Source organism: Phoenix dactylifera, chromosome 8, assembly GCF_051530095.1.
Source record: "Phoenix dactylifera cultivar Ajwa chromosome 8, Ajwa_hap1_PhDact_Kaust_v1.1, whole genome shotgun sequence".
NCBI lineage: Eukaryota > Viridiplantae > Streptophyta > Magnoliopsida > Arecales > Arecaceae > Phoenix > Phoenix dactylifera.
In genome coordinates, this window is record NC_143197.1 from 11,190,068 (window position 1) to 11,200,212 (window position 10,145).

Genomic DNA, 10,145 nt, shown 5'->3' on the forward strand with positions numbered 1-10,145 from the left:
ATGAATTTTTCAATAATCATACTATCTGATACATAAATTTTTCAATAATAAATATACATGTACTTTAAAAACATGGAGATTACTTTCTCAGTTAACCAACCTTTTTATTTTGGACCATCTTAGCAAAAATTACTGAAATAATCTTAATCTCAAATGGGATGACTCCAATGAGTACTGGCCAAAAAGTTTACACTATTTATATATGGCTAGCCCCAATAGTATGTCACATCAAATTCAGTATTCCTGACAAAGTATTGTAGAAACTATTTTGAGGAATGTGGAATCATCCCGAACCGCTCAGTTCAAAGCATACCGAGCCGTACTGGCAGCGGACCTGACAATTTCGAGAAACCGGCAGAGGAGGGGGAGAGGGAGAAGAAAACAGAAGAAAAGAGAGAGAGGGGGTGAAGGGAGGGAGATGGAGGGTGGCGAACGGCTGGCGCAGCTGCCGGAGGGCCGCGGAGAGCCGAGGGGGGGCACGGAGGGGAGAAAAAGAGGCTCCGTCCTCCGGACCCTTGTTTTGTTAGAAATAGGAGTGTCAAATGGGCCTCTTTTTTATTTTAAAATTTTAAGTAAAGTCTGCAACCCCTTTGCCGATTTTACTTAATATTTTCAAAATAAAAAAGGACTTTTTATTTTGGAAATATAAAGTGTAGTTGGCAAGGGGGTTGCTGATTTCATTTGAAATTTTCAAAATAAAAAAAGAAGCCACGTTTAGAACTCCTATTTCGAACGAAACAAGGGTCCGAAGGGTGGAGCTCCTCCTTCGCCCCTCCACACCACTCCCCAAACCTCTGCGGCCATCCGCCACCCTCTCTTTCTGTTTTCCTCCCTCCCATTCTTCCTCTCCCATGCCCTCTCTACTGTGTCGAGCTGCGCTCCACCAACCTTCACCCTCTCTCCCTCCTTTCCTCGCCCTCTCACTTCCTCCCCCTCTCTTTTCCTCTCTCCCATTCTCCCTCTCCCCCACTCTCTCTGTCGTGTTGGTACAAACTCAGCACGGAACGGCACGAATGCATACCAAACCATGTTGCCGGCCAACCAATAAAGGCCCTAATACCGGCACAACAATCCTAATTTACTTGATTGGGTTATGGGATGCATAAAGTTGGTGCTAAAGTACTGGCTTGCTCTAATTCACACTTTACATGATAAAAGTTGTAGCTATGAAAAATGAAGGCATCAAAGTGACTGGGTTTTAATTTACGAATAACTTTTTATGAATTTGATGAAACTTGTAGCTTGTGTTAATCCTTAATGTGAATATCATCTTATCATAGCAGAAATTATAATATGAAGATGGTGAACTTAAAAAATTTACAGGCATGGGCAGCTCAAATCATCAAAAACAATAGGTTTCTTTCTCTTGGTTAATTTCATAAACACAAACAACGCTTTCATGAAGTTTAATATTCACAATTTGGAGATAGGCAAGAGGGTATTAAATGTATTTGCAGAATATCATGTCAGAATGATGACAATCAATCATCATAAGTAGGAGTGTAGATGAGCTGAGCTCGCATAAGCCAGACCACGCTCATGCTTGGCTCATGCTGTCATTAAAAGTTCAAGACAAGCTCAACCTCAACTCAATTAATTTCAAGCCAAGCTTAAAAAGTCTAAAATAGTTTCAAAGTGCATACAAGCTATTCAAGAACAAATTGTTTAAACAAGGTGAGAGAGCTTTGGGTCCCCAAGGTTTTCAAATATTTATTTTGAGCAAGTCTCCATATTAGAGCACTATTAGTGGCTAAAAAATTTAATAGCAATTAATCAATGACCTAATGCTTAATATATATTCTTCACTGTACAAAATGTGTTAGTACTATAATATAAAATTTTTATATAAATAATAAAGTAGAATAATATAATTCTCAAGTTTGGCTTCTATATATTTCAATTTTTAAGCTCACAGCCTCACACTATGTATTCAAGATGGCTTGTTAAACAATTGACCAAGCCTTTATTGAGATAATATCTGGCCAAACTACTTGCAAATGGCCTACTCAACTGAAAACCCTACTCATGATTTGCCAAAAACCTCCACATGTAACAAATAGATCAGTTATTATTGTTATTTAATTAACCTAGTAAGTTCTTAAATTCTTGGTTCCTACAATATATCTAATTTCAATTTTGTGACTGTAACAACCCAGGACCTCACCCAAAATGGCTAGTCGGAAGGTATTGTTTGGGTTCCTTGATCCTGTATAAGTACCCAAGATCTACCCAGCGAATAACCGATGTGGGACTAAACACACGCCCGCACGGATCCTCACATACTCTCCCCGTTCAAGCCCTGACGTCCTCGTCAGGCTAAGGGTTCAAATCAATTCAAATCTAATCACAAACACCACGATCGGTCCGTGGTCAACCCCAATGGTTACGTGCTGCAGTGTCTCCTAGTCCACATAAGTTATGGACCGGGTTCGCTCTGATACCATTTGTAACAACCCAGGACCTCACCCAAAATGGCTAGTCGGAAGGTATTGTATGGGTTCCTTGATCCTGTATAAGTACCCAGGATCTACCCAGCGAATAACCGATGTGGGACTAAACACACGCCCGCACGGATCCTCACAGTGACTATCTAGCATCTAATAGTATACCTATACATAAATCAACATTACAATAAGTAACTAGTGAGACTAAAAATAGTAAAATGTGTTGCAATCTTGAAAAGTATTACAATGCAACTTGTGAGATTAACATGGTGAAGAATATCTGATAGAAAAGTATGATCTCATCAACCAGAAATATTCATTAATTTTATTATGTATGCACTCCAACAATTACTTAATTTACCTTTCTTATTTATCAGATAAATAGGAGAAAATCAAAAGAGGGTACATAAATCAAAAGGAGTGTACATTGTCCTAGGCACCACAGTAACACGGCCTGATTAGTTGCACAAACCTCCAAAAAGTTCATTCTTTTCCCTCTTTGCTTTCATCAAATTTTATTGATTGACTATCATAATTAAGATCCCAAATATTTTTATAATTTTTCAAAATTTTTCAAGTTTTTACATTATTAGGCCATCACTAAATGTTTGGAACTTAAATGATTGATGCAGTCCATTTCATCAAAACACTCATAAACAGAGCAGAATTAATTCAATCTCATATAGAAATAGTTATGGTCCTGTACTAATGTTTCATGTAGATGGAATGTGATAATTAGTATCCATCGCTTTGAAAACCAAACAGCTGCTGCATAAGGTATAAGATCGAACACCAACATTCATGAAAATTTTGTGAAGGATTCAAGTCAACTTTTAAACCAGCATCTAGATGTTATCATAAGCTGTACTTTCAGCTTAAATGGCATGCAACAGTCTGAGCATGAGAACCTTACAAAAACCATGGCCATATTCAGCCAATAACACTACTCATGAAAACCATGCATCTGGAAACATGATCAACAACCACAAGATGCTCAGAAAGATTGTGAAGGAAAGGTGTAATTTAAGTCAGAAACAAAATGAAAATGTGGATACAAATACATCTTCACAAAGAGCTCCTCTGATGAGTGGTAGCCATAAAATTTCTTAGCCCGAACAAGGCTGCACCCATGTATGTGTTGTCTTTTGGACACAGAAGTACTTTGACTCTGAAACAGTAAAAAGATAGTGGCACAGTTTTTAATGAAATCATAACAACAAAAGATTGTATGGGAAAACATTTACACGATCATTTGGGAAAATTAGGAGGAAGACGCCAGGCATACTTTTAAAGCTTTCTCGATAGCATTCATTAGATCATGAAGAAATGCATTGCCTGCATAGGACAAATATAAACAAAATCATTAGATATTGCAAGATAGATTGCATGGTAACAGCTAAGTGGAACATATATAACTGATAATTGTGTAATCAGCAACAGAATCAGTTTATCTGAAAAACATACATCAGTAAATTTGATCACAATACAGTACCACATTCATATAGAAAAAAGGAAAAAAGGAACTGCTGAAATGAGAAAGCACGAGTCCCATTATTAAATCATCTTCAACAGGAAACATCTGTACCATAAGAAACAAATAGCATCACTGCTAACCAACACTTGAATTTTATTAAAAGACTTAAATGACTAAAAGGTTATCACAAACCATGGATCAGTCTTCAAATAATATACATGACTCTGGTTGTAGACTGAAAGAGAAAAGCTAGTTCAGCCACATGCAATACACGAGAAGGGAGAAAAGAAACAAATAAGGAACATGCATTCCTACAGAAGATACAAAGCAACAAAATTCAAAATAGGCATCACCAAGTTTGCACATTTGGTAGCTGTGAATTGATCCACCCGAAAGAACATGACATGCCTAATCTTTGTTTTAGGTCTGACCTAATGGCTGAGGTTCATGACCCACCTAATAGGCCCTGCTAAATATCTAGTAGATGTCTGTCTAAAATTAGCTTGGGAACACTTATGTGCAACTGATGGTCTAAAGTGCCTCATAGAAGACCACATAAATGGACAAAATTACTAACTAGACAGGAAATGGCAACCCACCCATTTCGTCAGTAGACAAAACCTAGAAGTAATGCAAAACCCACCAAGAAAACCCCACCTCTTTGGTTTGGCTCTAGCTAAATAACTAAAACACAGGACTCAACCTAGTGATGCTTCACATAAATGATGGGAAAGTCAGCAGTTAAGGTTTGCCAGCAAACAAATACAGAGCATTATAAAAAGGAAAAATTAAGAATAAGAAAGATAATAACAAAGGTGGAAAAATACAATTGGCCACAATATGCATATGGAAGAAGGGAAGGAAGGGACCACCACTTGCAAGCAAAGTTGCGTAAGGTGATCGAAAAAAAGTCTGAGAGTAGATGCACAAGAGATGCGGACACCTCCAATCCACCCTGACTTGGCTCCGAGAGCATCCATAGTTGCACAAAGACAGAAAAAAAATGGTGGAAATACGTGCACAAGAAAAAGTAACTTAGGCTTACTTAAGGGTGGAATGAGCAAAAGCACAAGAGATTGAGACACCACCATCCCAACAGTCCACCTCCCGATGCAAAGACCATACATAATTGTGCACGTAATAAATGATAATAGTATGGGCATCAGAGTATAAATTAACATGTAAATTATTAGGCCAAACAAGATTATATTGTGTTAGCAAGCAATAATGAAGATTAATCATGTTTTACAATAGAATCAACTGTGTGATGAGAGATCTTTTCATCCTTGCACTGAAATAAAAATAAATTTAATGAATGTGAAACAATACATGACAAAGTCTGATCAATTTAATGAAGGTGAAAACTTAAATTTAAATTTTCACTCCTACGCATTTCAGGGTTTAAACATCATGATCAACAATAGAAATTGTAAAGACAGTCAACCATGCCAACACCAGATGATAACTGCCTATTATCTGTGTTCAAACATAAAGAGAGCAGGAACAGAACATATTTAAATATGTAATATACAAAAATTAGAGGAGACTTGACATGAAACTCTACAAACAAGACAATAAGAGTAAGAAGAGAGATTCAATAATAAAGATGGTGTAAGAAAATGGGACAAAAAAGGAAGCATAGAGTGTATTCAATACAAGCCTAGCATGTCGTATCATACTGAACCGGACCGTATGGGGCATACTATACCAGTTCGGTATCAGTACACAGTATGGGAGACGTACCGACACTCGGCATGCCTAACCAGCCCCGTACTATACTGTACTAACACAATGATAGCGTGGCACCGGTACGAGGCCCGGTACCGGATGGTGTACCTTGAGTACGAGCACCCCTTTTCAAAACATTTATCATACACTTGAGCAGCCAAGTATACAACTATACTTTTGGATCCTTTGGTATATAAACAAAAAAGATAAAACCTAGTGAGAGCAAGAGATTCTAGGTGGATAACCTCATAATTTAACACTTCTCTTTATTTATTTATTTACTTATTTATTTTTTCTATGAGGATAAATGAAAGTGGTGATAAATTTCTTGGGAGGTCCTTGACATCTTGGTAACTCAATTTAAATAGAGCACTCATGAATATTTGTTTTCAAAGAAATTTAAATTTCAACTTGCCTGTAACAAACAGGTGAAAATATCTGTTTATCTTCTCATCCCTTTCATTAATCCTCACCAAAATCAGTCTAGTCCACTAGATGCATGTAACTATTTCTATATCAATTAAATTATACACCAAAATGAAAATCACAAAAGACTTGTTTAGTTTTACAACTAATTAAACAAATCAAAAGTCCTAAAAACTTGCAATATGCAAAAGCAAGAAAGGTTTTTCAAGAATCACATTCCCAAACAATGTTGTTTAGCTACTGAACAGAAGCACTAAATGCAAGCATATTCCCTCCATGAGGTGAAGATTTAATGTGAGGAAGATACTTTTTGCAACCTTCTTCTAGCCGGTTTCAAGGTTCTAAAAGCAGTTGTCTTATGTCATATGTAAGCAGCTAGGAGCTGCATAGCAATTAGGAGAAAGCCAAATGCATAAGCGGATGGCATGACAGAGTGTACAAAAAATATTAAAAAAATAAATCAAAACACTTATAAAGTTAATTTTAAATAAATAAAAAAATCAGAAAGAATTAGGTAATGCATGATAGTAATTTGCATGATAACATGATAACTGTTGCATAATTTATAAAATAATGTTGATTAATCATTTAGAGAAAAATGTTGAATAATTCAAGTCAATGCAACAAGCAAATCTGTCCAATGATGATTAATCAATAGAAAGATAAATATAAAAATAAGCAAGAATTAGTAAAACTTGTGACTAGCAAAATAATGCAAGGGGCTTATATAACACAAAGAGAAAAGCAAGTTATTATGTGTCCACACAAACCGCAATTTAGCTAGAATTAATTTTTTGGCACTACCCCAAAGTTAGTCCAAACTTGACCTTCCTAAGCTAGGCAGACCCCTTGGGTTCCCACTATGCAGCAGGATAACATAAGACAACTGCCTAGGAAACTAGGCAGAAAGCAAAGTAGTGGAGAGGCCTGCCTAAGACTCAAAACACATGGCAGCCACATTTTAAAACAGTGACTCTACGAACGATGAAAACATTATCTTAGTTTTCTATCAATATAAGCAAGTTCATATATAGCGATGATAAAAGAAAGAACCCAATATTATTTCTTTAAAACACAATGATACAGGGCAAAGTAGATGGTACATATGTATTTTACCCTATACCATGACAATTAATGTCTACAGGATATATATCATAGATATCGCATGGTAAGGATGGGCACTTTGATTTTTGGCCTTGTCATTGCACAGCTCTACGAGCAAGGAAACAAACATAAGCCAAGTAATAAATCAAATAAAACCTGAATCAAAAAAAAAAAACGTAGACTGGAAGAAATCGGAAAAAAAAAAGGATTAGAAAAAATAGATTTGAAATATTTATTGTGTTCAAGCCAATCTGTTGGAAGATGGTATAAAGTTGAAAAAAGAAGAAAGAACATAATGATTTAGTTTTTATAATAACATCGACAGACAAAAGCAAGCATACATTCTTGATGCTATGTAATATCATTAGCTCCTAAAGTCAACAAAGTAGCTCTCATATCTAAATTATTGATGCTGATAAACAAGAACTAAACAATCAGAAAGCAAGACTTTCAAGATATAATCAAGCATACTGATTGAGAAAAAAAAAATCTCTGACCTTGCCTAACAAGCCTTATGTTGTTTTCAAGCATTAAGCTTGATAGTTATGTGACATATTAAGAACTTTTCACAACGGGGACTCAATGGGAACCTCCGCTCATTGGTGTCTTATGCCTGGACAAAGTAACTATGCCTACCACAATATATTATAACAGTTGGCTGGTAAAGAAACTACCTGATAGTTATACAGTAAGCAGATGCAATCAAGGAGCACTACATGCAACAGCTATTAAATTCTAGAGTACAGACATCTTCAAAATAAATTACTGAAGTACAAAAAAGTCTATTGAACATTCGACAAACACATAATTAATATTCTGATTTCTAGAAATAACTAAGCTGTATTAATTACCTTCCTCAGGATTTTGAAGCAGCTCAACAGGAAAAGGAATGTACAAGTAAGGCAAGGCCTACAGCAACAAGTAAAAGCAGTTAGAATGCAATTCGAATGACGATGGTTAATAATTTCATTAAGATTTTTATTATGCATGATTTTCAACTACGCAAAATCACAAATTTAATAAAAAATATGATGCTAATGTAATTAAATTGATATATAAATAAAATTGCAACTAAAATTGTGCAGTCGAAAGCATCTCAACTTTCAGTAGATGAAATGCACAAATATATGAGAGCACAAATGTAGTAGATATTCCACGATATCATAAATTGGAAACTCAAAAACCAATCAAACCATGAGAGAGCATTGCTTTAACAAAGAACTACCAGGAACCTACTTTATAGCGTGGAAGGGGGTAAAAAGACGACTACATCCCAAAAACATCTACTTTCAAGAGGACATGTGACTTCTTGTGAACCAAAAAGAATGAATATGCCCCAAATTAAGGATTTAAGAACTGGTGTGAACTGGTATGACAAGCTAAGTGAAACATTTAAGTCTACATTCATACTAAGTCACATCTGTTGTTAGCCTTTTTACTTTCCTACTTTTTTAGTAAAAATTTTCTAAAATTACAAATCTTTAATGTGGATGTGGATTTTTTTGAATATATGACGTCAATGCTTTTTCAGTATCATATATCATCCATATGTTAGTGAATGATGAATAGAGTTTGATATATTCATAATTTCTATTAGTTGAAATTTTTTTTTTTTTAAAATCATGTTAATCAACGCCTTATTCAAGTTTTAGAATTTGGATTTCTTTTGGACTTCTTTTGAAAAATAGTCTATTGTATCAATGATTAAATATTGTGCTTGAAATTTATATTGCTTAATATTCTAATTATTTTTATTATTTTTATTAATTTAGAATAGGATGAATGTGGTGGGCTTAAAACTTCACCCCCAACCCCCCTCCAATAGAAATCCAGGCTCCGCCTCCACAGAATGTGCTTCTTTAATTCTATGTTAGTAAATTAGCAAATTTTAATGCAGCAGCCTACTATCTTCGATTTTCATGAATATCATATGGCCACCAATTTCACAAAAGTAATAATAACAGAAATAATAACCCAGTTCAGTTATTTAATTTCATATCAGGATTCCCAAGAAATGCTAGCCACCAGACAAATCGTGCCAAGTACCATAATAATCCCCATGATCTGCTTTGATAGAAAGTCTTTACCGGCTACTATTCCTTAAAGCATCAGGAATCCCAGAAAAAGCATGAGGAATTTTTTTTAAAAAAATACAGAGAACACTGAGATGAAACATAAAATATACAAAGACTTGCATACATTCAATTCCTATTTTAAAATCAATCAGCAGTGTCACACTGGGAATTACATCAAAAAATTCCAAAAAAAATGCAGTAAAAAAGACGAGTAATGAAAGACAACCCGATGAATGTGAAGGCAAGTCTTCTGTCCAGCAGGAGTAGAGCCATATATCCTTATAACTGGAACATCCTCCACATTTCTCCCTAAAAGCCACAATGAAAGAAATCGTATAACCAATCCAATCTCCAAAACCATAACAAAGAGAGAAGGAACGAAGACAGTTTGTGAGGCGACCCACCATGGAAGTTACTGTAGCAGAAGTCGAGATCGGGGATTGGAGACGCCATATAGTAGTCGAGCGAGACGATCCGGACGCTGAAGACATGGGGATTGGGCGGCGGCAGCGCGGCCATCCCCGGAGAAGTGCGCCGAGCGGGCGAGAAGGGGGAAGAAAACGAGAAAGGGAAGAAAGTGGGGAGAAAGGGCGGTTGTTCGAGGGGTTTTATATAGGCGCGAGGAGGGGACGGCCTCCGGAGGCCCGCGCGTGGAAATCACCTGATCTCGGGTTCCTTCCCTTGTACGCTTCGCGACGGAGTGGGTAGCGGGTTTTTCTGCGTCCTATCCGGGTGGTCATTGATCTAAACTCATTTCAGACCTTTTGGGTTCAAGGCGGAGCTAGATTGGCTGGTTATAGTAAAAAGAAAAGAAAATAATATATAAATATAAAATATAAAATATAAAGTAGAATTTGTAAAATAATTTTACTATATTTAAAAAATAATATTTTT

General features: G+C 36.0%; 1 protein-coding gene across 3 annotated transcripts in view; it reads right to left on the reverse strand.

Annotated features, from left to right (window-relative positions):
• The window catches only part of REV3 (recovery protein 3), a 44,135-nt gene extending 34,234 nt beyond the window's left edge, over positions 1-9,901 (reverse strand). For 2 of the 3 annotated variants that reach the window (XM_088702783.2, XM_008803883.5), the window contains exons 1-5: positions 9,656-9,900; positions 9,478-9,560; positions 8,028-8,085; positions 3,730-3,779; positions 3,500-3,612 (exon numbers count right to left, since the gene is read on the reverse strand). In XM_088702783.2, coding sequence (XP_088558909.2) covers positions 3,500-3,612; positions 3,730-3,779; positions 8,028-8,085; positions 9,478-9,560; positions 9,656-9,770 — 419 coding nt within the window. In that variant the 5' untranslated portion in view covers positions 9,771-9,900. Of the gene's footprint in view, positions 1-3,499; positions 3,613-3,729; positions 3,780-8,027; positions 8,086-9,477; positions 9,561-9,655 lie in introns of all 3 variants that reach the window. The other variant, XM_017844943.5, reaches the window with a different exon arrangement.
• Between the last annotated feature and the right edge of the window lie 244 nt (positions 9,902-10,145).